The 27,714-nt window shown below is 40.0% G+C and overlaps 1 protein-coding gene across 3 annotated transcripts in view; it reads left to right on the plus strand.

Moving 5' to 3' along the window:
* negr1 (neuronal growth regulator 1) overlaps window positions 1-27,714 on the plus strand; it is a 163,825-nt gene that overhangs the window by 74,372 nt on the left and 61,739 nt on the right. For 2 of the 3 annotated variants that reach the window (XM_072684373.1, XM_072684374.1), the window contains exons 3-4: window positions 3,262-3,387; window positions 15,848-15,979. In XM_072684373.1, coding sequence (XP_072540474.1) covers window positions 3,262-3,387; window positions 15,848-15,979 — 258 coding nt within the window. The remainder of the gene's footprint in view (window positions 1-3,261; window positions 3,388-15,847; window positions 15,980-27,714) is intronic. The other variant, XM_072684375.1, reaches the window with a different exon arrangement.

Raw genomic sequence — 27,714 nt, forward strand, 5'->3', positions numbered from 1 at the left:
CGGAAATCCGGACTAACACCAGCGGAAGGTGGTGAAGCAAGTCTTACTTTGACCACTTTCTCTACCAGAAGAGATGATTTTTATCACTGCAATGACTTTGAGAAACTGGGTCATGCTTAATTACTTAGCGGTCTGCTTAGGACATACAGATAAAGCTTCAAAGTCTTCCACCCATTTCGAAAACTATTTCCCTTAAGCCGTTGAATCATGGGTGACTCTTCGGCATGCACTGATAGAGGTCTCGATCCTGTTAAAGGATGATATGATCAGTAGGCAAATGCAACATTTTGCATTCGTGAGATCAACTTACTGTGGGCATGTGTCAATAATGTGTCTGTGTAAACCTATGGCCAATAATGCATGGCTTTCAGACTTTCAGGAAGGGTTCAAGCACTTTATGACAGTAAATTGGATTAAGATCTGCAGTGTCATCAGAATTCTGATACATTAAGAGTGTAGAGCGAACCCAGTGGAGTCAGCTGAATTTATCAGATCCTGCTCTGCTGAATGTGGCAGAAGGTACCTTTCTGAGTAGAAGTTTTGAAAACTGATGAAACGGATGAAAATATTGTTCTTTTTTTCCAAAATAAATTTATAATATAATTTTGCTTGATTTATATCAAGTATTTGAATAAGATTGATAATATTTGTTACACAAGGAAGATACACATTTATGGAACAAATGGAATGTAAACCTTGTCTTTAGTGTCAACCATAGCAGAAAGACTGGGTTACTTGCATAAACAGGAGCTGGTTGTAGCCGTAGCTTAAAAAGTCTGGTACAATTATTAGAAAAATATAAATAAAAAAATATATAATAAAATAATTACTGTACAATAATTCTGTGTGGTTTAAACTTTCCAACCTAAACACATGAAATATCTGCATTAGTGAAAACTAGAAGTTCCATAAGAATATCTATATATAAGAAGTTTCATATAAGAATGAGCAAATTTAAGTAGATATTTTAGTTACATGACATTTAGAATATGATTTCTGATGAATCTGTGCATAAGAGCATTGAATGAATGAATGTTTGAATGCATGTGAGTGGAAATGGGCTTCTTTATTGCTTTAATTGAGAGGATTAGTACAGCTGTATTTTTGCCTTGGTAGAATTTGCTGAGTTATTTATACGCTTTAAAATGATACTGTGGCAGCCATTGAGACGTTGATACAAGTAATATAGAGTCACTCTCGACTTTGATTAAAAATAAATCTGGAGAAATATCTGATTGCTCATGTTCAGAAATGGTATTGCTGTGGATATGATTGACTGATATGGCATAAATACAATATTACAACACTTTAAGAAGTGTTCATAATACATGTTGTATCAAGATTGTCATTTTCTTGACATCTGATAGGCTGGAAAGGACAACAAGGGTGTGGTGGTGACAGAAAGCATATTCAGCTGGAAACACTGCATATGCACAACTGCATAAAATGTCCTTATTATAATTTACCTTGTAATATTGTGCCCCACTCTCTATAACTACTGAAATGAGTGTTTTATCAGGAAGGAACAGGAGTGTCTAAAATGTTTATGATATGAAAAATTATTATTTTCAGAGCTTTAAAAAACAAACTTATCAATTGATTAATGGAGGAAATAATAAATTAATTAATCCATAATAAAAAAAAATCAATTGAAAAAAAAGTTCAAAAGATCTCTGCCTCACATGCAGACATTTTACAAATAGTTTCATTTAATAAATTATAGTGAATATTTTGTTCAACCATAACCTGTTTTCATTCCTTTCAGGGTCTAAGTATAATAATAATAATAATAATAACAATAAAGAAAATCAACAACGCAGACTGTGAAATACTGTATACTGTGATATTGTCTGAGATGGTTGTCATGTTGTGAAAATCTCATACCACTGTGACCCTGCTTACAATATTAAGACATTCTTGTGTTACCAGAAACTACACATAAGCTCACTTGTGTAAGTTAATATAAATACAGAAGTGTTTGAATGCCATTTTATTAGAAATACATACATAGGAATCCTGCTTTTTGAGAGTTTTAATTAGTTTTAGTCCACACTGAATGTAGAGGACAGCACTGCAGCCTTTACAGTGAACTGTGAAGGTTCTCAGACCAGTAACACAGCAAAACAACTGTATCAATACAAGCATTGGGTCTGAATGTGACAGCATAGCGGGAACATGTGAAACCAGAGCTGCTCTGAGTCTCTACAAATATATCTGGTGAAACCGCGACTTGTCTCGACTACATTGCAGTGACAGCATTTCCCACAATAACACAGTAGAGTCCACAATAACAGTATCACGAGTGCTGAATACCGCAGATACTGATGCATAGCACCATTGGATCAATACAGTTGTAAGATTATTCTAATTCTAGGGATTGTTTTGAATAGGGGTACATGTCTAAGAAGGATGCATCTTTCTTTATCTTAAGAAAAACAATCGTTGAGTTAATGACAGCTTTTTCTTTGCATAACCATATTTCTTTTCTTATTCCATTCCATTGTTTTGCCAAAGCCATTATAGTTAGTTGTTTAAAAAAAATGATGTATGATAATATTCACAAAACAACATGCTGTGCTGCTGATTATGCTCACACGCAGTGAGAAATCTGTCTGCACAAGTCATGAAAACTATTAATTGGAATTTCCAGCAGAAGCAAAAGATAATTACATCTCAAGTCATTGGCCAGCAACAACAAAAAAGCAAGAAAGTAAGCTCTTGAAAAAGTGCCCTCTGCTCTTCACCCAGCGCATTTGTGCTGTTTAGAATACTGGATTGGGATGAGACAAGGAGTGAAGGCTGGCCTTGTGGAATTGGATGCTGTTCAGACCACAGTAAACAAATGGTGTGGGTTTAGAGCTGCTTCTCCAAAAGGCGCACAGGGATTTGTTGATTTTGCTTTCTTATGACAGTTTACAGCCTGCTTTGTGTCGGAGAGCAAGATCAGGGGATGAGTTCCCTTTGACGTTGTAGACTTCTGAAGGAGGAAAGCAAGAGGGTGGAGGTGCAGTGAGACAAAATGCAGCAGTTTTTGTAGTTTTATGGCTAGAGCTTCTCAAGCGCACTGACAATGCGGGTTTGTTCGAAAAGGACTGAGGGATCCATTTTCCATCTGAAACATAAATGTTAGACTTACGCAAGTCAACGTTCTGAATCAGTGGCCTGTCGTTTAGCTACATGTGAGTCGTTTGCTGAAAAAACTTGGTGAAACTACTGATTAATATTCATTCAATTTTTGTTGTATTCCTTTTTTCCCCACAGTTCCTCCCAAAATATATGACATTTCATCGGACATCACGGTAAATGAAGGCGGCAATATTTCACTCTTCTGTTTAGCCAGTGGCAAGCCGGAGCCTAAAATCACCTGGAGACACATCACCCCATCAGGTAAGCTGATTTTTTTGTCAATAATACAAAATGTTGGCAATTATGTCTGTGACAACAGGATGAGCAAGCCATTTTCTTTAAGTAGTTTACTGTTATATAGGCTTGCAGTGAAATGGAATTTGGGGATCAGTAAAGATAGCAGATAATTAACAGCAGTAATTGATAGGTGGCCTTTTTTATAATGTTATAAAAGGTTTAACAGAGATGCTAGCCTTCTGTGGCCAGTAATAGATATCAAATATATTATTGCAATATTATGGTTGATATTGTTGCTGATTAGTATGATAGACTATACATACCGTACAGCGTACAGTCGTGGCCTAAATGGTAGAGATGCAGGCTTGGAAGCTTGGCCTGGCAGGAAGGGTGCCTGGAATGTCTCTCAACTTTCCTTGCACAAAGCACATAACCCCCGGATGCTGGGGTGGCTGCCCATCATTCTGGGTGTTTGTGCTGTCGCCCTGTTGTAACCAAATTCTCCCAATTGCGTTAAGGTATTAAAAACACACCAAATATACTAAATAATCATAATAAATAAAAGAATCAGACTTGGTTGTAAAAGAGAAATGCTTATTTCAGGATAACCTGAAGATCTGTTGCCATAAAAGTGGTCTTTTGTAACCCTCCTACTGTCTAGCATATTTCTCTGTTTTACACTATCACAGACTATCACACACATATGCATTATCAACAGTTACCTCCTCCTTATCATAGTAAAGGTGAATTTACACCAGATTTTTTCTTTTTTACACACACACACACACACACACAGTAAGAGAAAGCCTAAGGCCTGGAACACATTTTAAACTCATTTTACCTTAAAATGTAATAAACAAGAAACCCAATCAACTCAATTAGTGGATCATAATCAGTCATTAAAAACATAATCCAGAAATCTCCCTCAAATCCTAGTCACTAGTGTGTGTGTACGGATGGGTTAAATACAGAGGCACAAGTTTTGTTGTACTGCTGTATAATAACTAAAATAGGCATTTTTAATCCTCTACTCATAATACATACTCCACATACTTAACATACATACTGCACAGAACAGAAAGCTTATGACATACATTTTTGGTAAAGACTGCTGAAATACATACACATAATGTAACTGAATTTGGGTCATAAAAATGTTTTGTGTAAAAATGGAGCTGAATTTATGTTATTATGTTATGTGTTCAAGCTAAGTGCAGATACAAGCAAAAATGGAGCACCAGATTATCACATTATTCAATGTTTGAATGGAATTCCAATATTGAACCATATTTTCCCATTTAATGCAAATATTAAAGCTGCTACTGATATATCTGCTGTTTATGGTTCTCCTTTGATTTCCATCTAACAGACCAGAGCTGGGCTACATGACCATGTTGTTATGGTGATACTATATGTACACCGTGGTTCCATTCCCTTCTGTTCTGTAGAAGCAAAGCCAAAACTGCCCACCATTTGCAACCAGTAGAGACCAGACCAGAGGCGAAGCAAGCCACGCCTACCCTCGCAAAGCAGATTTCCCCCCTGGATACCCAGTTTGTCTGCAAGTCTAATGTTCCAAGGGAGCAATGCGGGTCCGGTAGATGATCTCTTCCTGCCAAGGCTGTCAATCATTTCTTTCCAAGCATAACTCTGCCTTTTTTACGATAAAGCAAGTTTTTAAAAACTGATGAAAAACATATGAAACATATATCAAACACATAGGTTGCTCAACTTCTGAGAGACATTGTGCTGTTTTTTACATTGACTGGCCCTGTTTGCTTGGGTTTAGTGCAGTGCAGGGTGAGAGGCTCAATAGAAAGTATTTGTTCTTATAAAAGATGGTGTCTTTATACTAGCAGTACAACCCAGTCCGTCTCTTCACATATCCCGGCTTAGAAAGCCTGAGTCAGAGCACAGGGTCAGCCAAGCTATGACACCCCTGATGCAGAGGGGGTTAAAGGCCTTGCTCAAGGACCTAACTGGGGCAGCTTAGCAAACCCTGGTATCGAACTCTGTGATCAATAACTCAGGAGTCTAACCACTGATCCCTTTCCTAAATGGAATTGCACCTCGAATTGTATCGTACCTGGAGAGGAAGAGATCTTTTCTTCGCCATGCGATTAAGGCTTTCTTCTCACACACACACACACACACACACACACATGTCCATGTGCTAGACTACAGCTTTTGCTTTCCTTGTGTTTGGTATGTCATTAAAGTCGTTTGTGTTTCAGCAGAATACGATAAAAGAACAAGTTGGGCTTTTGATCACCATCTGCCTCAGTGTCCTGCTGTCATTGATTTGAGAATGTGACATTTCATATGTATCACTGTGCTCCAACAAGAGAGAAAAGAACCATGTCGAGTGAATGCACATTAAGCTCATCTTGCCTTTTTCTGTCTCATTCTGCCTTTCAAAAGAAGATATATGTACATTACCAGAGCAGCGTGGAAATTCAGTGCCTTGTCTGGCAGAGCAGCAATTTTGAGCGCTTCTCTATTTTATGAAGATGCATGTTGCACTTATCTAATAAGTAGAGACAGCTTCACTTATCTCAGGGCTGTCATATTCCTCCTCTTGTGCATTTCTGCTATCAAATTCCTCTTCGAAGTCTAAAAGCTTCGGAGAGTCATAAAAGCAGTATTTACAAAAGGCAGAGTCTTTTGGAGAATACATTTACCTTCAACTTTTGGGAGAATGGAGTCAGAATCAGATCTAGAAGAAGAATGCATGCATTTGTAGCATTAACCGAAACGAAAACCTGATACGCTATCAATAAAATGTGCTAGGAAAGCTCTTAAGCGTGTGTTCTAAAAAGCCATGTTTTTCCCTTTGTTTTGGACTATTGATCTTTGTAGATGTCCTCCAGACTGCAGATGCTTAAATCAGCAAAAGGCAAAATACAGCCAAATGTTTCATGCTAGGCAGGAAGGTGCTTTCATTCTGTTCTGTGCATCCAGTTCACTTTTATTCATATGTGTATGCAGTGAGTAGAGTATTGATATTCTTTCAAATCTTAAAGAAAGCTGTGAAACAGTATTTTGACTATACTTTTTAAAAATATAGGTCCTACAAAGGTTTTTTTTTTGAATGGTGCCATGGAAAAGCCAGAACCAGAACAAGCATTTTCTTGCTTTGTCTTAAGAAAAGTTCTAACAAAAAGTGTAGGTCAGCTTCATGATGGGTTTTCAAACCTCAGCATTATTCTCAGCTGTGCTCTCATCATGATGGATCCTTTTGTCCTCATAAACTGAACAAATCCCAAATGAGAGAACATTGAAGAATGTCAGAAAACTTACATAACTGGATTTTAAGAAGAAATGTATTCTTAAGAATAGTTAGTGAATCCAGCCCATGTTTCTTTTTAGGACCAAAAGTGGTTCTTTTAAAGCATTGATCAAAGAACCCTTTGTAGCATCTTTATTTTTAATAGTGTAAATGTTTGATAAACACATACATAAACAGCCACTTCTTTAGGATATAGCTTATCAACCAGCTGCTAGCTGTGCTACACTGGCGAGTTGCCGAGTTTAACAGGCACTGCGAAGCAGTGGAACGATCACGCAGCTCAAGTCAAGGGAGGAAAGTAATTAGATGAATAGAAACCAGTGTTAATGAATGAAGGTTGTAAACTTCTGTAAAATATAGTTTGGAGGACATTAATACAGATGAGCTCATATTGTAGCAGCATCAAGGCTTATTTTCTGTCTTTCGGGCTGATTTCTGATCCTGAGAGTTGAAATTGACTACTCGACTGCTGCTGTTATCAAAGAATGTCTCCCAGTAAGGTGCCTTTGAGACATTAACACTAATTTATGCCTGGTTTTAGAAGACACAATCTGGCTTAGGCTAGTTGCTCATACTTTAATAAATTGAGTGAAATATGTAATCAGCCATAGAAAGCCCAACAGCGTCTCTACTTCCTCCGGAAGCTGAGAAAGGCCCGTCTCCCTCCACCCATCCTCACCCTCTTCTATAGGGGAACCATAGAGAGCATCCTAAGCAGCTGCATCACTGCCTGGTTTGGGACCTGCACAGCCTCTGACCGCAAGTCCCTCCAACGCAGCTTCTTCCCCCAAGCCATCAGACTCCTCAACACAACTCAACTTCTGAACTGATATCTTTCTGGTACATGTACACACACACTCTCTCTCTCTTTCCAACCATTTACCCCAGATAACATGGGAAGCATTTTTTGCACAAGCATTTGCACTAATAACTTTACTACCTCACTGGACTCTATTTATTGCACATTGCACAACTTGCACACTACCGTCATTATTTATTATCCTCTGTCTGTACTGTGTTGTGTTGTCTGTCCGCACTTGTTTGTTTGTGTTGCACTTGTGTCTTGTATGCACTGTCTATGTTGCACCATGGTCCTGGAGGAACGTTGTTTCGTTTCACTGTGTACTCTGTATGTAGTTGAAATGACAATAAACCCACTTGACTTGACTTGACTTGACTTGACTGAATCAGTATCGCCACCCATTTTCTGTTTTCATTACTTTACAAGCACTGGGCAGGGCCTCCCTTCGCACACAAAACAGCATCTGTTCTTTGCTGTTATATGCATTTCTACAACATTTCAGCAAGATTCTAATCCAGGTTGAGATGATTCCATCATGCAACTACTGCAGACTATTCAGAAGCACCTCCTGTTTCACCACATCCCAAAGGCATTCTATGGGATTCAGATGCGATGACTGGGAAGGCCAATGAAGAACACTGAACTCATTGTCATGTTCATGAAACCAGTTGGAGACCATGACCATGACATGGTGCGTTTGCTTGAAGTAGTCTTTAGAGGATGGATGACTTGTGAATATGAAGGAATGGACTGGCAGGAATGGACTGCTGATGCAAGACAGGTTAGGTTCATGGATTCATGGAAACTGTTGCCACCAAATTCTGAGCCTACCATCTGTGTGTACCATCGAGATACATCAGGCCAGGCTACATTTTTCCAGTCATCTGTCCAGCCTTTGTGAACCTGAACCCACTGCAGCCTCAGCTTTCTGTTCTTGGCTGACAGAAGTGGAACCCAACATAGTCCTCTGCTGTTGGAGCCCATCTGCCTCAAAGTTGTTGTTTTTTTTTGTCAGCCTAAGGCAGTCAGCCATTCTCTGTTGATCTCTCTCTCGACAACAAGGTGTCTCCAAAACATTTTTATCGCACCATTGCTAAACCCAGGAGATCAGCAGTTCTAGAAATTCTTAAACCAACCCATCTGGCACCAGCAATTATGGTACGTTCAAAATCACAGATCACATTTTTCCCCCATTCCACTTCACTGACTGCACACAGTTGGCTGATCACTGCATGAATGAGTAGATGTGCACGTCTTCCTAACAAAGTGCTTTTTGGTCCATATGCATGCAGAATAAATTGCATGTTAAGACTCATATAAGAGTTACACATGGGCTTAATGTGTCCTATTTATGCCACAGTGTTATGCTGATGACATTTATCATAAGGATTGAATGTTTCGGACATGTGGATCCAAGGTAAAGCAAAAGCTGTCTCTAAACCCAAACTATAATATAGCACTGTTTTTGTTTCTGAATGTTCATGTTTCTATACTTGATGCCATTATAGCATATTTTTGTGCCGTTTCCTACTTTCTAAGCAAGCGCAAGTATTAATAAAAAATTGTATAGTCCTGTCACATTCTCTTATAACATCACTGTAAATGCATAGCATTGAGTTTTGAAATTCTCTTTGTTTTCTGCCTTTGAAGTCAGCTGGGCTATGCCAAGCAGCTGTCTGTGAAGGAAAAACATACAATTTGGGTGTTCAAAAGAAAAGCTGAATTCAATCATAACCATAGTGCAATAACTCAGCATGGCAGAAATGCTTTGACAAGTTAGAAACCTATTGCTAATCAGCTATGACAGAGGGAAACTGCAGCTGCAGTTCATAATAGAGGAATTAATAGAGCTCTTTACTCTTAAGTCATTACATTTACATTTACGGTATTTAGCTGATTCTCTTCTCCAGAGCGACTTACAAGGTTACTCATATTACAGAGGTGGGCCAATGTAGTGATACGAGTCTTGCCCAAAGACTCTTGTTGGTGTAGCACAGCATAGTCACGCAGACCAGGAATCGCACCCTGGTCTCCCACATGGTGTGGTAGCTTACTGGCAGGTTGTGGTGTTGCATCACACCAACCACTAATTCACTAAATCAAACTTCCACCGTACGTAAGTCACCATCTACAAGTATACAAGTATTAAGGTCTAAATCTCATCAGCAGAGAACATTTGCCACCACAACATCTGACCATTTGAAGCATGGACTCCACAAGACCAATCTGGTAGCGTTGCAGCAAATCCTTTAAGTCCAGCAAGTTGTGAGGTAGGGCCTCCATGCCCATGACCCTGTTGCCAGTTCGCCAGTTGTCCTTACTTGGACCATTTTTGGTAGGTACTGACCACCGCATACCAAGAACACCTTACAAAGACCTTCCTGATGTTTTGGAGATGCTCTGACCCAGTTGTCTAGCTCAGTATTTCTCAACCCTGGTCCTAAAGAGACACCCTGCTTTGCACATTTTAGTGGAGTCTGTGCTTTAACACACCCCCTGCAACTCTGAAAGCACATGTTAATAAGCTAATTAGTTAAATCAGGTGTCTTGGGAGCAAGGAAAGCACTACAATGTGCGGGGCAGGGTGCCTCCAGGGCCAGGATTGAGAAACACTGGTCTTGCCATAACAGTTTGGATCTTGTCAAAACAGCTCAGATCTTTATGCTTGCCCAAGCATAAATGCTTGCCCTGACTAATAGATGAAGTAGTGGTGCAATGAATAGAAAATAGAAGTAGTGGTGCAAGTATTCCTCTGTGAAACATGGTGGAGGTAGCGCTTTGATTCCAGTATGCTCGGCTACTGCTGAAACTGGATCCCTCATATTTGCTAGTGACATGAATAATGTCTGCAGTGATAAACTGACCCCAGAGGTTCACAAAGTTATCTGCCCGTACAACAGCAGCATTCTATCATCAATCGTGCTGCAAGACAGTGGCCGAAAACAGCCTTACAGTGCACTGAAAGAGTTAACAATGGGAGAAGAGCACAGAACATCAGACTGGTTATACTGGTCATAATCAGATTAAAATACAATAAAAGACATCCTAAACAAGCCAAAAACATAGCATATGTAAAACTGCATCTGCATTATCACATAGTCTGATTTTGGTGACGATTGCAGGTCATTGCTATGGTGCAGATGAAACTACATTGAATTCTGGTACATTAAATCACAAATTAATAGAATGAAGAAAGTGGCATCATTTTAACATTCTAACCTTTGTTTATCATTTTGTACCAATCGTGATATTTTTCTTTGGTTTTGCTGGTTAATTGCTACTTAATTAATGACATTTATTTAAAAAGTGCATTAACTCTACAAGATGAATGACAATGTGGATTGCAATTAGAAATGGTGATTTGAATGCAAAAAATATAGATTTTTAATTAGGTAAATCATTGTTATTCTGGAATTGAAATCTGAATTAAAGCAGAATTTTAAGGTTTATAAAAGAGCAATTTAAGAGCTGAAACTGTATTTTGCTGTTTATCAAAGGTCTAATATTTCATTTCTAAAAATATTTTTAATTAATTCACATTTATTGATTCATCTTCAAAATAGCATCCAGCATCTAACAGGCAGAATCTCATTTATATCAGTTCATATCCTTTAGACAACTTTGGTGTGTTCATACTTGTTGTCCAATTTCTTTGGCCTACACCAAACCAGAATTTTAGCGTCCACCTTTACAAATTAGACATCAATCCAAAAGATGTAAATAAACGTCACATGGATAAACACTCACAACTGGTAACTGTCATTTTTTTATGACATACAGTTGGTGTCAATTCTTCATATTCAACAAACTTCCTGTGCGACAAGTTTCTTTCTTGTAATATTCTAAAGCAGTGATTTTGAACCCTGCTCCAACCTTCCTCCACCCCACCTAATCCAACTAATTACTATCTTCAGGAATCCTTTATTGACTGAGCAGGGTGTGTTAGATGTGGGTTCGAGTTCAAACCTGTACTAAGGTAGCTCTCCAGGAGGAGGGTTGAAGACCACCTTTGAAAGGCACTTTGCTATAAGAGGCCATGCACTACCTTGGTCACCAAGTTCTTCACTTTATTTGGAGTTCCGTAGATGTTTACCTGAGGAATCACCGATCATCTAGCATGTCTAATCCAACCATCCCAACTACACCTGCTAGATATTTACCTCGGTTTATTCAGATGCTTCACTGCTGCTACTTTACTTTACTTTATCACCCAGTCATTTCCCAGTCAATGTATCATAATCGTTTGCTGCATTTAAATGTCTTAATTATCAACATATTTATTGTTGTAAAGCTATATTGCTGAATATAGCCTATATACGTATACTTTCCTGTCCCAATACTTAGAAGTATGTAGAAGTATGCGCTAAATGTTCTATCAATACCTGCCCAGAGGAAATTACCCTTAAAATTGGCATCATCCTGACAACCAAAAACAATCAATTTGAACTGTGCCGACCTTTTTGCTGCAATCAGCCAGGCTGCATGGCAAAGTACTTTTAAAATGGTAGGCATTCATCATTTTTATTTAAAGGTACTTTCTCCACCGCGCTTGATGACCAGGGGGTTTCTGTAATGGGCACAGTGTGGGGTCAAAGGAAGTGTATGGTCCAGCCTTTCCCTCTGGATGTGGATAGCCTGTTCAAGCATTACTGATCCCAAACATGCTTTCATAAGCTCTTTCTATTGTAGTTCGAAGCCTTGGTATACACATAGCTGTGACCTTTGAAAACAGCTGACTAAAAATATGGGCGAATTTGATTTTTTCAAATGATAGAGGTGTGCTGGAGCGTTTACTCGTCCCGTGTCGATGCTTTGTTCAAGCCTGAACCGCGCTAAATTGTCTTCACTCGGCAGCATTGTGCCTCCAACAATAGCTCTGCGCTCTCCTATCTAAACACGCCGTCGTCGTTTCCTAAAAGGTGCAAAGACAGAGCTTTTGGCGATTGTTTGTTGGAAACCCGGAGCAAAATGAAAGCCACCAGGGTTCAGGGGAGTTCAGGGTACAGTAGTAAGTGAAGGAGAAGTGGCGTGTGTGTGGGCGTGTGTGTGTGGGATGTGGTGGGGGGGGTTGGAGGGGTAGTGGGTGGTTGGGTGGGTGGGTGTGGGGGTGTGTGGGGGGAAATGATTCATGGCTGACAGCTCAATGAATGCCCTGGGGGAAGCCACTCATACAACATTTAGACTGGCGCTGTATTCTCTCAGGGGTTAACTGTAGAAATGCATAGAGAGCCATTGCCTCGCTCCATAATGTATTCTCTACCAGCACTCATCCTATCAGCAGCAGGCAGACCTCAAGGAAATGTACTGTGTGCTCTCCACACAATGTGGGAAATTGCTTACTGTGACTGCACTTAACACAGAGCAATGTGGAATCGTAGATTAACCTTGCTCTGATTTGCCTAATTTGGTTGGAGCGGCATGTCCCCGGAGCTATGACGAGCTGCACTTGAGCTTTTCAAAATAACTCTCAACATACATTTTCCCAGTACAATTCCGGGGCCATTTAAGATGGCTTATGATAAGAAGAAGGCTTGTGTTTGAATACATTTTCCGCGGATAATCGATGTTCCCTTACGGACGATGTTTTACTTTTAAGGTGTCTCGGCCTATTTTGAGCGTTTTGTCAGCATTGCGTTTCAAACACGCGGCCTGCTGTTTCAACGGTCGCGCATCCGGCCTTCTGCTTTTGTTATTAGACATGCCAGGAACCCATGATAATTTCCTCTCTTGCTCTAATGACTGTAATAAGTGATGGTTCCTCAAGAAACCTTTGTAAGAAGAGAAAGTAACTCAGTGACCTAAGGAAATTATACAGTGAGTTAATTACAGATAAACATCCTACCAGTTAAGGCCCAAGAAGAAAGGCTACAAGTCAATACTAATTAAGGCATAAAAATGAGTTCTTTTAGCCTCACATATAGATCAGCTTTCCCTCCTATAGCTTTCAACAAGGTCCTCTTGGTGAGCCTTGAAAAGAGAAAGAGATTTAGATGTGCTCTTTGAAGTTCAGAGAAAAGAACTGTGAAAAAATTAGGACACCCCATGAAAGACTTTGTCCTTTTTAACATATATTAACATGCAGAATTTTGATCTTTCTTTTGAACCATGGTGAGAGATGAAGGTAATCATTTGTATTTAGTAATTTTTAATTTTACCACATTTTCTACCCAATTTGGACAGCCAATAATCATCCATGTAAACCCTCTATCACTATCAATGCCCCAAGCACATCATCTCCTACACATGTAAAACCAGCTACACCCTTTTTTTCGAACTGCAGCTCATGCAGCCTGCGCACTCTGAGGAAAGTGCGGTTCCCCAGCTCCCATACAGCATCTGCCTATGCTGACCAACATCACACTACGAGTGATGGGGGAAGGAAGTGTCATCAACCCACCCTGAGAGAGCAAGGCCAATTGTGCTCTCTCTAAAATTGAGGAAAATCCAATTAATAGAAATGCAATTTTCTTGTTAAGGAAAAGTTATTATACATTCATTACTATGTAAAACACCTACAGTTAGAATCAGGTGCAGATAATTAGAACATTGTTAGAAAGAATTCTGGAGAAGCCTGTTTTATTTAAACCTCAGACGTTTAGCTTGGTTTGCTCTTGATTGTTGATTGATTGCTATCACCATGATCAGATCCCGAAGAGCTCTCAGAGGCCTTCAGGAAAGAAGGTTGCAGATGCAGATGAGTGTGGGAAAGGATTCAACATAATCTCAGAACAATAAGAAATCAGCATGGCTAACATGGCCATGTCAGGTCGTCTAAGCAAGCAAGAGCAGACAGCAAGATAAATAGAGAAGCCTCCAACAATCCTAAAGCGTCATCACGGGACCTACAGGTAGCTCTTGCCATAGATATTGTCAGATTACATCTACCTAGTGGCATGATTCTAACTTCATAATACAGTGATTTGGAAATGCCTTGGTAATACGATCATTTGTTGCCTGCTTGAATGTCATAATTATCGATACACAGTACTGGGGGGGGGGGGGTGCAAGGAGAAAACCCTTCAAGGTGAGAAAAAGTCTCTTGTTACGATGCATTTTAACCAAGATATTGCTTGGATATGTGTTTGTAATAAAACATATGTTCTCCACTTTCTGTAGATTATGTTTTAACTGTCTGAAATGATACTGTTCGTACAGCCCCCTGCATTTTGTCTTTCCGTGCTGGGCCGTGTTGCATGAATACTGTTTTGCAGGCATAATGCTTGGCAAAAGAGTATTTGGTTTGATTCATTTGCAAAGCACTGGAAGTAAAATAGCACCTTGTCAGCTAAGATAAGCGTCCAAGGCAGTCCCTTAATAGCTCAGAAGTACACTAAATTGTTGTGTTTGTTTCCCCCTATATACGGACGCCATTGTTTCTGTGCAGCGTACAAATATGTATGCAAATTACAGAGCTGGAGGAATAATTCAGCTTTAGTGATTTTATCACAGTGTCATAGCTACTATTCAGGACTGCCGTGGACTTTCTTCCTCTCGGGAGGGTTTGTAATTCACTGTCTGCGCTGCTTAATGTCGGTGGAGATAAAACTTTCTGACAGGCCTGCAATTGTTTCCTACCCATTCTTTCATTTAGGTGTATGACACCTTAGCGAGACGTTTCCCCACAATGCTGGGACGTTATGACCAAAGCAGGCCCACCCTCTAGTAGATCCTCTTTTCTTCCTATAGTTTTTTTTTTTTTTTGCCATTGCCTGTTTTTCATTCAGCGGGGCTTTCGCTGACTCAGAGCTTCCTCATCTGTATGTCAGAGTTTACCTCTTTTAGCTATAAGACAGATTCTCAGCTCTGTAAAGTAGGGTATAAATAGATTCCCTTGAACAGTAGTACCATAAAGATGCCTCCTAGTCTTGGGAAACTCTAGGGAGATTTTTTCAGTCCGGTAGCAGCAGCACAGCAGCCTCCTGTTGTGTTATACTGCCATTCATTACTCTAGGACCTCCAGTCATATCTGCCATATTGGCAGTGCTCTGATTTGCTCATGGTATTTGATGCCAGTAATCTCTCTGTGTGCAAATTGTGCCTCAAAGGAAAGAATACTTCCCTCTGGATTTCTGGCCTACAAAGTGATTATTTGCCATTTAGAAAGCTAAATTGCATTATGCATAGTTTAAAGAATTAGCGTGCTCATCTGTTTTGTCATTATTGCCTCTTTTTATTAACGCTTCCCAACACTAGAAACGTCAGAATAGCGAGAGCACATTTCTGGTATATGGGCAGGGACTGAAAATAACACAATTAGAGTTGCTTTCTCGGGCTTGCTGAGATGGAACAATAGCTCAGCCTTGAAGGGCTGAGCCATAAATTAGCACACCATTTTTGGGGTGGGGAAGCACTCTTATAATGTCTGTACACGTGTTCCTTTCTCTCGCTCACAGCCAAGCCGTTCAGGACTGGAGAGAATTTGAACATAACTGCTATAACTCGAGATGCAGCTGGGGACTACGAATGCGGCGCCGAGAACGACATCGCCTCTCCTGACACCAGGACTGTGAGAGTCACAGTCAATTGTGAGTATATCTCTCTACCTTTTGTACTCATCTTTCTGCAGGCTGGTGCTGCACATGCACAATGACGTCTTTTTCTTCTCCTTTTACCCCCTCCTCCCCCCCTTTTCCTGCTTTTGCCGGAGATACTGACTTACTTTCAAGAGGCAACAACGCTGGCTGGGGTTGGAAATTAGAATAGAATTCATTGTGTGGAAGTTTTTTAATATTTAACAAGAGAATCCCCTTTTTTGTCTGGGCTGAGATGATTAATTTCCAGTGAGGAATGGTCTCAATGTTATAAGGACTCTTCTATTATGCAGGTAATGAGTCTCTCAAAAAGTGTGAAAAGACAGTAATGAGCACTCCACGCATTAATGAATTATACTGACTTTACTCATCACGCTTATAGCGAGGATCTGGCTCCCCCAGAATGAAGGGGAAGGACACTTGACGATTTTTCTTCCCCTTCTTTTCTCTTTTAAGACGTTTCGTCTCATTTGCGGTCACAGGGATCATTAGTCTCTTTGTCTCTGTTGATACCATATGCTGAATCACAGCAGAGCAGGAGCACATAAATCAGATATGCGGGTTCTTGTAGCCAAAAAAAAAACCTGTGCCGTGCAGGCCCATCAACTGCCACCGCCACCGCCGCCTCCCTTTACTATCAGCCAGCCCAACAAAGACTAATGGGCACATAGCCACATGGAAATGTCAGCACATCACTGAGGGCAGGCCAGTGACGGCTCTGGAGTCATAACTCACATCTCGGCTCCACCCAGTCAATTCTATTGACACCTTCTAATGAGATACAAAGTGGAAAAGATCAGCCGCCGGGTGCCAGGCTTTCTCTACGTTGGCTCTGTGAACAGAGCTAGTGGTATTGTTTACGTGTGAACCTTTCCAGTTGGGTTCCCAGTTTTTTTTTTGTTTTTTTGTTTTTTCCAGTGTGTGTGGGTAGACTGGCAGAGGTGTAGAGTGAAGAGACATGGACATGATTTACTGCCGCAGATGACATGAACAGTACCCGTAGTTCTTTCTGACTTTGAAACGTTTCTGTGGAAAGAAGTGATGGGGGGGGCTTGGTTGTAATCACAATCTATCATTGGAGCAACATCGGTCCATCAGTGGAGGTTGCTTCAGGCTGTGAGAAGAAAATAGACTGGAAAACAGGTGCCAATGCTGGAATTAGAAGAGGTGTTACCTTGCCATGTCTTGAAATAAAAATGTGAGAGAGGCTGAAAGACTGCTCTGCCGATCCACATCCTCACTGAGAAGCACACTGAGAAGAAGTGCTGCACTGAGTTCACTCAATTCAAATGTGGAAGACACTTCTGTATGAGGAAAATGTAGTTTTTTAATGCAGCTTTGTCATAATTTTTTTAATAATATACATTGAAAAAATATATATAATTTTTTTATATTGTAATATATTGTATATTTTTAAGTTGTAACCAATGACTGTAGATAACATGGACGCTCTATAGAAGTAAAGCCAAAATTGTCCGTCATGTTATCAAAATTGCAACCTGAGTCTGCGTAGAAGACCAGAGGAAAAGCCAGACTCACCTACTTATTTGGTAGACCTGCCCCCTTCTTTCACACCGAGTGTGTCTCAGACCACCTTCACTGAGCTTCATTGAGATTTTTCCCCTGGATTCCTAGTTTGTCTGGTAAGTAGAATGTTTCAACAGTAAAGGGCAGATCAGGGGAAGTTGCACTACAACTCAGCTACTCCATATAATGAACAGAAAGAGCACAATGCAGGTCCTGCAGATGACCGGCCTCTTCCAGCCAAGGCTGTCAATCAACGTATGACTAAGTGTAACCTCGCCTTCTTACCATATAGCAGAATAACATTTTTTTCTGGGGGAAAATAAATGACACAGGGAAAACTAATGGTTGGAATTTGATCCTGGAGATGGAAAGGCAGTTTAAAGGAGAAAAATGTGGCTGTTTTTTTTTTATTTAAAACATTTGGGAATATACAGAGCTGCACATCATACTGCAAGCACTAGATCTGTGTTTGCTTCACTTTTCAGAGACGGCACGCTGGCCGTGCTTTCTAATAATTATACAGTACATACTGAATTGCACTGTTTTCCATTAATTAGGACTGCTATCTGCTATCTTTGTCAAGTGTAGTGCAGTTATAGTTCTGACAATATCCGTGAAATGCTCAGAAAAGCATACTGTACTGCGCTAAACCCTGTTATTTTCCGCCCCTATTCGCCCATCTCATTTACTAACATTGTTCTTTAAAGATCCAGCTATTTTAAGGTTATTCATGTAACAACTCATTTCCCCTCAAATTGTATTTGTACAGTGCTTTTTACAGCTGCTATTGTCACACAGCATCTTTGCAGCAACTTGGATCCAGGCCTCGTCTCAGCAAGGAGAAAATGGCAAGGAGAAACTCCCTGAGAGCAAGAAGAACAAACCCTGAGAGGAACCCATCTGTTTATAACTATAAAGTCAAACTCATCCTGCTCTGGTTATCAAACCCCACTAGATAGTAAACCTACACAAACACAAGGAATACAGAAGTTATCATTAGACAAATTATTGGATGTATTCAGATGAAAAACCTGAACACTGTGAGGCAGGTGTCTAATGAACAGCTCTAGTTTGAGTCAATGTTCTAAAGAAAACTAGTTCTTTAGGGTGTAGAACCAGATATTGTACTCCCACAGATTTGTTTTCTTAACAAATTCCAGATGTTCACATTTAGGCAAATCATGTTTATTTGATGGGAGCACAATCTCTTCTCTAGTGATGTGTGTCATTTGGCTTTTAGCAATCTGCTGAGCCGCTAATAGTGTCCAGACTTACTATTCATCATTTCTGGAGATTGGGCTTCTCATTTTTGCATTTGACTAATTCTTTTATTTTGCTGTATAATCAGGGGGCTTTGCACCCAGATGTAGCTTGGATGGCTTCACAGCCTTGTTTGCTAGAACACTGAGACAGATTGCATTTTGGTCTTCTGTCTCTTTTCTCACTAAATACTAGCCCCACAGTCTTTATTGTACGTAACTTATCCATAAGTATTTGGACAGTGACACATTTTTAAAAAAATCCTCAGTGGATTTTTAAAGCATATAAAGCATGTTATTAAAGTGTAGACGATCTGCTTTAGTTCAAGGGTTTTAACCAAAATATTGTTTTAGCCGTTTAGGAATCACACAACATTTTTACATAGATTCTCCATTTTTACAGCCTGACCAACTTACATATTTATAAATATAAGAATTATTTGTAATACTTGACTGCAAATCATTTGCAGCCAATGACTGCCTGAAGTCTGTAACCCATGAAGTTCACCAAATGCTGTTTCCTCAGTTGAAATGCTTTTCCAGGCCTCTACTGTAGCCATCTTAAGTTGCTTCTTATTTGTGAATCATGTGTGAAAAACATGCTCAGTTAGGGTGAGGTCAGGTGACTGACTCTGCCATTAAAAATACTTCATTTCTTTGCCTTAAGATGCTCTCAGGTTGCTTCTGTGGTATCCTTTGAATCATATTCCATCTGTACTGTGATGGAATTAGCCATTGGCTCAATCTGAGCCGAGCGACCGTGAACCCTTCCTTCCCTTGTCCATATTTAAGTTAATCTTAGTTTCATCTGTCCAGAGAATCTTTTTTTTTTTTCAGAAACTGGGCAGATTTCTAAGGATGTTTTTTAGCATGAATCAAAAACGAAACCCAGTTTTCTGACAACCCAGTTGTCTTCTTTTTAAGAGTGTACCAAATGAATGTACCACTTGCATTGACACCTCTTTGGACCATGTATTGAGAGTTCCTATGAACTCTACCAAATGCAGTCTCATCATTTATCATGAAGTAATGAGGTAACAGGCCACACTAAGCCATGAAACTGCTTGATATGTTTTCCAAGTACTTTTAAGTCTGTGAAAAGGGAGACACTATATACAAATCGCCTGCAATTCCTAAATGTTTAATGCAGTATTTGTGTTCAACACACTGAATTAAAGCTGAAAGTCTGCACTTCCGAGACATCTTCATTGCTCCGGTTCAAATTCATCAAGGTGAGGTACAGAGGCAAAATGACCAAAAAATGTGTCCAAATACTTATGCACCTGACTGTACTTTAAAATTGTAATGCAGTCAAATTTATGTGATGTAGGGACTGATGAGTGTATTGTAACATAGAGTTGTAACATAGCACATGTTTCCTTTTGACTGATGTTAACATTTATAAAAACAAGTATGGACCCTCTAGCTATACGTCACAGAGCCTTGATAGTTCCCAGACCCCACTTTAAGAACAGTGGCTCTAGAAACCAAATTGGGTGCCTTTATTTTTACAGTAATTGTGTTGATCTGCTTTATTAATGCTCAAATTATGTGAATATTTGAGTCCAGTAAATTCAATGCAAGTGCTTTCCACGGAAAATGGAATGATCTGAAGTAGTGAACTGAAGGATATTCTCCAGCCACTCTGTGATTGAAGTCCTGTGGTGGAAAAAAGCTGAGATGTGCTGTAAAAATGTGTTAAAAAAAAGAAAAAAAGCAGTGTTTTCTAACATACATCATGAAGTGAAATGAAAACCTTCAGGAACTGTCACAAGAACACTGCTGACACCTCAGCAAACAAGTCACTCTAAAAAGGCGTGATACTTTATGCTTGTGGATTATTGAGTTACAGATTCTCCGTTAATTACATTATTAAAACTGATTGGGAACTTTGAACAAGCCTACCTTAGAAGGTAATTGCAGAATGCATCAACAGGGTTTATTGTATTTACCGGGACAGCCAAAGCATGTCGCTTTGCACTTAACATTACATTAGCCTAACATGGGTAGAGATAATGTGACTGGACTCTGACATTTCAAGGGTAATCAGTATAATTAAATACACAGCAAAATAATCTCATTCCCCTTTGAAAATAATTGCAGCTTTTAGGTAAGAGCCGCACTGACCTCTGGGCTAATTGCAGATTATGACGGCTAATTGAAATAAGCAAATTTATTAGTTGAAAACAAATTATGGTCATGTGTGCATTAACGTATTTAATAAAGTTCTGTGCAAGTGTTCGATATATTAAGGCTGGAAAGTCTTCTGCCACAGCAGTTCCGTGGCCACCTCCAGTCTGTTAATTAATTCGCTGGCGATGAAAACAGTAAAATGTAGGGGAATTGCTGTAAATTTTACGAACAGCAGTAGACGGTGAGCACCAGAGGGTTCCGAGTTCTGCTGTTTCAGCCTTTCCCCTAACCACCGCTGCTGCTGTGCCCTTGGGCAAGACACTTGCACTGGAGATTTCTCCTGGGGTGCCGGAACGGTATCCTTGAAAAAAGCTCTGCCTCTGTTCAGCAGCCTTGTGGAGAGCACATATGAATAGGAGGCCAACTGAAACCATAACCATATTAGCAGCCAATCCAATGGTCTGCGATGAAAGGACTCACTTTAGGATTTACACTTGACAAACATCCAATCACTTCCACTCTGATATTACAAACAGCACTCTAGTGGTCCCTAAGAGGGCCCTCAGAATGCCTACGGTCAGCGTATTTGGAATGTCATGTCGATCCCGCTGTGAGCCACTGTGCATTGGTGTACATTTGCACCCGGCTCATGTAACTACAGTAAATAGACTGAACTATTTGGCCCATCCTGTCTATATGACCTTTACCCTATGCAAACGACCCGCTGTCGGCCTGCAATTGATGGTGAGTGTGGCGTGAAGATAACGCACTCGTCCAACAATACTTGGCTCGGGCTGATTCAGCAAACAAACTCATTACTAAAAAGCTGGAGCTTTGCGATTCTCTCCAAACATCTAAACCCTGTTGGTGAGGCCGAGCTGATTTAACCCCTTAAACAGCCTATGGCCTGCAGGCGGGTCCAAAGTGTTATTGCACTATAACTTCGATTGCCAAAGAATCCCTCCCACGCACCCTACCTTATTACATCCATTTAGAGTAATACATAATGAGCTTTTCTTTTCCTTAAGGGGTTAAAATAGAATATACTTTGCCCACCGACCCCGCCACCTTGTCATGACCGGTCCAAACACAATTGCTGTGTTTATTTTTATTCGATTTTTTGGCCTGGTATATACTGTACGTTAATAACTGTTTAGCTTGTTCAGAGGAACACAGCCAAGCTCTGTTTGTCTCTCATGAGATGCTTGTATTTACAAAAGCTTTGTCGCATTGCTGTTGCAAGTAGCACCAGATGTTTAGCTTTGTCTTCCTTCGTTTCATCCATGCCCCACTCGAGCGCTGCCTCTATGCACATCACCAGAAATAAATATATAAACATGACGGATTAGGTGATGTCATGTAGCTCTGCAGATGGTTAGAATGTTGATGCAAAACACAACTGCTCCAGCTTTCTAGAGGCAACACAGTGCTTTTGGCTTCATATGTCATCCTGTCAGAATACATTCTGGCTTAATGCGTGCCGTAACAACCAACTTGGCTTAGTTAGGGAGAGCCATGAACGCTTTGCATCTGTGCTAAGCATCCACCGCTCTGTCTGTGCAGGCGAGGCCTTCAGTGGGACAGCTTTAAAGATGTTATATAAGAATCCCCATTAAAGTATAGGGATTGGGTCTTAATGGACCTAAATGCTGTAATGCATAAATTCATAAAGCATGTATCCTTCACTTTCGCTTGCTAGTGTTTTGTCGTCATGAGCGGGCCTGGCTTTTGAAAACGCCTTTTCAGGAATGCAGAGCAGCATCTGCCATTTCTGTTGTTTTGGGATAATTACTATGGAACCTTATGGTGTTTTGAAAGCAACCTTTTCCCACAGATCCCACAGCTAAAAAAAAAAAGCTTAAAGGGTTTAAAAAGAACATTCTGTCTCAGAATACAGTAGATTTAGAAAATGCCTCTGCTTTGCTTAATATTAAATATAGTATCAGCATAACAAGTTGAGGGGAAAGTAGAATCCTTGACATTTTAACATGAATTTCAGAATTTCTTAGTATTAGTATTTGACCCGTTTTATGAATGTGCACTGGAGCTGCAGGGGCTCCACAAGTTTGTGCAAAAGCCTCTGATTAATGGATCAAATCCAGCTGAGAGGAACTGGAAGGCAATGGAAAGCTTTTTAAACGTTCTCTTGATTGTTCCCAGATTTGAATGACGGAAATAAATCCCAGATTTTCAGTGTGGTCTCAGACTTTTGGACCACACTCAGTGAGCACAGACTGACCACTGACGTCCACAGGCGTTACTTATTGGTCCAGCCGGGCCTGACTTGAATTAGCGCATAAAAAAGACATTGTTTTGGTCCATTTTAATTCGGCCATGGCCTGTTTTGATCCGGCCCTTAAATAGACGCGCCTTTTTGGTCCAAATTAAGCTTGTCAGGACTGACCTTGATTTGGCCCTAAAAGCAAGATTTTTGTTTGGTCCATATTACAGCTGTCTTGAACAGACCCGATTTGGCATGGAATTAACATAGAAATAAAAAGCAAATGAAAAGATGGACATTTACTTATTGACAAGACTGACTCTCACTAGAAAATGTCTATACCATGGAAACCTTGAGAGGATATTAAGGCTTTCACCCTGACCAAAGTCTAGACATCCCATGGACATCTCAGAAAGGGTTTTTTCCAATTATTTGAAACATTTTTGTGCTTGGTGAGCTCTGTATGTTATAAAAAATAAAAAAAAAGAAAATAAAACAAGGACAAGTTCACTAAACTAAGTTTTGTTGAACAAATGAACAAAAAGTTTAAGTTGAATTTACTTAAGATGCAAAACATTGTATGTTAAGAGCAATGCAAAAACATTAGGTTAGCATAGCAAGAGTCTTAATACTTCATCCCCTTAAAAAGCCTATGGACCACCGGCAGGCCGAAAGTGTTATTACAAACTTCTATTACCATAGAAAAGCCCCACCAGTTTGTACAGACGTCCCTGTAGTTACTACACCTGATAATACACCTTAGTGTGTAATAAGCCCTTCAGCATTAAGGGGTTAACTAAATCTTTTGGTTTAACTTAACCCAAAATCTCAAATGAAAGTGAACAATCTTTTTTTTTTAAAGCAGCAGTCCTTCATTTTTTGTTGTTGTTGATTTGAAAGCAGTAGTATTCCTGGGTAACAAAACAGTCCAATAAATAGTATCAGTGTGATGGCACAAACATGCCTGCAGCATGCAGCCCTGCAATATATTCATTCTAAAAACAGAGCGGTCTGGTAGGTTTGTAACATGTCTTACATACTTACATCATATGCACAGCCTCAGAAACCAGATATTGCACTGTTTGCTTGAATCTTGAATCTCTTTTTTGACACAATGTGAAGAAATTGTAACAAAACGTGAAAAACAGCAAAAATGGTGATACAAAGTTTGTGCTATTATGGTAATGAAGTCACAATACACTTTCCTGCGTATGTTACGAATATAATCATAACCTCTAAAAAACTGAACCAAGAGCTAATTTAGTCCAATCACAGAGAGCCTGAAAGCAAGCAGTGTGTAGTAACAGCGTACACTGCATGGTAACAACTAGCTGTTTGGATGTCTGCCCATTATTCTATTACCTTAAAGGGGCCCTATGATTTCCAACTGTTATGGGAATGTGGGTTGCAAAGGCTAGGGAGGGCAAATAGGGATCTGTGCTAGGCTACAATCTAGGCTTTTACCATCTCTTCTCTCCAGCTTCCACTCTCTTGAAAACAAAGTGGACTGTCTTAGCTGACTACCGAACTGAGGTTAAACACATCAGAAGGGAAAGTACAGTCTAATTTCTTTTACTGGTAAGAAAGAGAGATATTCAAAGCCAAAAAAGGAAGTGGGGGCAAGGCTAAAAGCTAACCAGCTACAGTCTCTTCAGCCTGCTAAAAGCACAATACAACGACACAACGAGAGGACAGCAACATTATTCGTCATAATAATCCACAACACAGTAATAATTACTGTGTTTTTGTTACAGTGTTAAAACTATGCTATAATATGCGGGTCTGTGAGCTGTAGCTGGTGCCAATAAACCAGCCAATAATGTTTTTTTTTTTTCATTCTGAGATAAAATAACGATTGTAAACACCTTAGCATTTTTACCCCAATGAAAAACTCAATAAATGCATTGTTTGGCACCGTTAATGGTAATAATATATACAGTGCATCTGATACTGTAGCCTCCTTCTTTTCAATGTCTTTTGATTAGCTCCTTTTCTGCAAACACCTTGCCTGTGTAGTGCACTGCCCACCAAAGCAGTTTTCATTTGCTTCTTCTAATGCACAGAACTACTTATAAGGACAGTAAGAAATAAATATCCCCCATTTCTGCAATGTGTGCTTGGTAACGTATCCAATATAGACTGCGCTAGTTGTTTTACGGAATCAATTTCCAGCTCTATCCTATACGCTGCCCCTCTGACTCATGTTGGATATGCGTGTTGGAGCCTGGCCTCCATACGGGTCACTGTAATTTATCAGATATAAACAAAAGCGCTCTGTTACTGGCCACAGTCACCCAGTGACCCTTTATTTCCATTTGACTTGAACTGTAGCTCTGATATTTTGGCCGCTTTCCCAGATAGAGGGCAATAATGTAGGTTCAGAGAAAATGTCTGGGGCTTTACATGGAATGAAAGTGATTAGACTGACGGACAATTACAGTAATTCAGTAAGCTCTTAGATGATAATTATGTGGAACTGATGGAAGCTTTGTAAGAAAGTTCTGTGGAAATCAGTCACGTTTGTAGTAGCAGTGTACGCAGCAGTAACTGAGACATTTTAGATCTAGTAACTAGTCACTATAAATCATAGAACCTTTTCATCTTTAAGATCTTTAAGATCATCTTCAGTGTGCATGAATGAATGTGGAAGCAACAGGCAGCCATAGGCTGCTACTTCAAATGACATTAAACCCTCAGAAGCCATGAAAGGCCTTCATTGACTGGACTGCTTACGCCAGTGTCCGAGAAAAAAAAAAAGGGGGGAGGGGGGTGGCGTGAGAGCTATGGACCTCTGACGTAACCGCTCACAAAGCCCCTTATACATTTTCATAAAGACCTCTGTAATTATGGCATATTGACATTATGAGGCCCCACAGACAAATAACAGCTTGTCTTGATTGTCCATCTTTACTGCACTGTGCAAAATGGAATCCATTCTTGAGTTTGATGCGCCAGGAGCTAATTTGTCTATTTACAAAGATTTGTGACTGTACGGTTAATGATTTCGTTCAGCGGAATACATTTCTCCCTTACACACTATTCTCTATGGGCCACGCACAGCCTGTGTTTCCTCCTAGCATGACTGTTATTTATAAGGATTGGCTGTATTAGAGAAAGAACATGATGTTATTCTTGAAATGTAAATGGAAATCTTAATGAATTAATAAATCTTGGCTGCTAAACCCCAGTGCTGGCGGACAGAACGGGACAATGAGGTAGAGACAGCAGTTGAAGCAGTCTTTCTGTTTGTAAGCTGATAAGTCACGGACTGATGAGTCCATTTCTTAATTGTGAAGAAAACTCATTCTAGGCTGTGGCTGAAGAGGTGGATTATTAATTGATCTTTTGGTTAAAAAAAAAAAAGCAGAAAAAAAAAAACACCCTACACTTGTTGGTGGGATATTACTGCCAGGCAAATAAGTCTTTTTTTTTTTTTTTTCAAGCCTTATACCAATTAATCATTTAATGTGTCAGCATGGGGAACACACAACACCGAGGCGAATGAATGGTTGGTGTCAATGGGCTCCAAAGTACTGGAGCTATCAGACTGACATTTAAGGGGCCAAACAAAGGGAACCGGATTAGTAGATCATTGCTATTTAACCAGTGACCTTTGCTGTGCAGTAATGGACCACGCCATGTGCCTTGAGTGTGTCCTCGAGTGATCAAGATATCATTTATGCAGAACCATCTGAATGAACTAATGCCTGGATATTTCAGAGGTTGTTGTTGTTGTTCAAGCTCGAAACCCCTTCCTTCAGCATTCTGAAAGGCGCTATGTGCATAGGTATTTTCAGGCAGCGCTCTGTTTTTTTTGGGGCTTGTCAGTTTAATTTGCATTTGTGATCAAGCTGCAACTGGCGAATTTGTCAAACAGTAAGCCCTGCAGCACACATTTTTCACAGCAACTGTGCTATTTCCAGATCCTCCCATCTGGTGGGGGGCTTTGGAACTCGCAGATGATTTACAATTGCACTCTTCTGTTATGGAGCCTGTAAATTGCTAGGATTATTGGGCTTTCATGATTTTTTACACTGCTACTTTGCATTAGCCAATGCTGGACGGCGCTGCCTGCCAGCAGTGATGACGCCGTAGAGGACCCAATGTAATTGAATCAGAGAACTTGTGTAATGAATTTGCATTTAACACTGACTTTCTCCTCTCGTTCATAGCTTGGATTTGTTGAAAGGGGGTTGTATTCTCTTATGAGGCGACTACCGAATTGTACACAAATATTTAATCCTTTTTTGAGGCTGCATAATCTCTATTAACCATGCTCTTTACGCTGCCACGAGTCTCAGCTCAGTGCAACAGCTCAGTGTCTTCTGCACGCTTTTTATCCCCTTCCCAAAATGAGCGTGGAAGTCGGAGAGCAAAAAGCAAAGGCTTACCCTGACGAGAGAATGCAGCGCGGGTAAACAGCAGTCAAACTTTCTGTGTGAACTTCTTCTGCAGAAGTGCAGCCTTTTTTTTCTCGTTACCTTGTTAGCGCTTCAAAATCTGACGCATATCGAAATTAGAGCTTTTAACATGTTGCCGGTTTAATCTGTCAGATTTGTCCCGATATAGAGTCATTTGTCCTGTTTTCT

This window comes from Salminus brasiliensis, chromosome 7 (assembly GCF_030463535.1).
Source record: "Salminus brasiliensis chromosome 7, fSalBra1.hap2, whole genome shotgun sequence".
Lineage (NCBI taxonomy): Eukaryota > Metazoa > Chordata > Actinopteri > Characiformes > Bryconidae > Salminus > Salminus brasiliensis.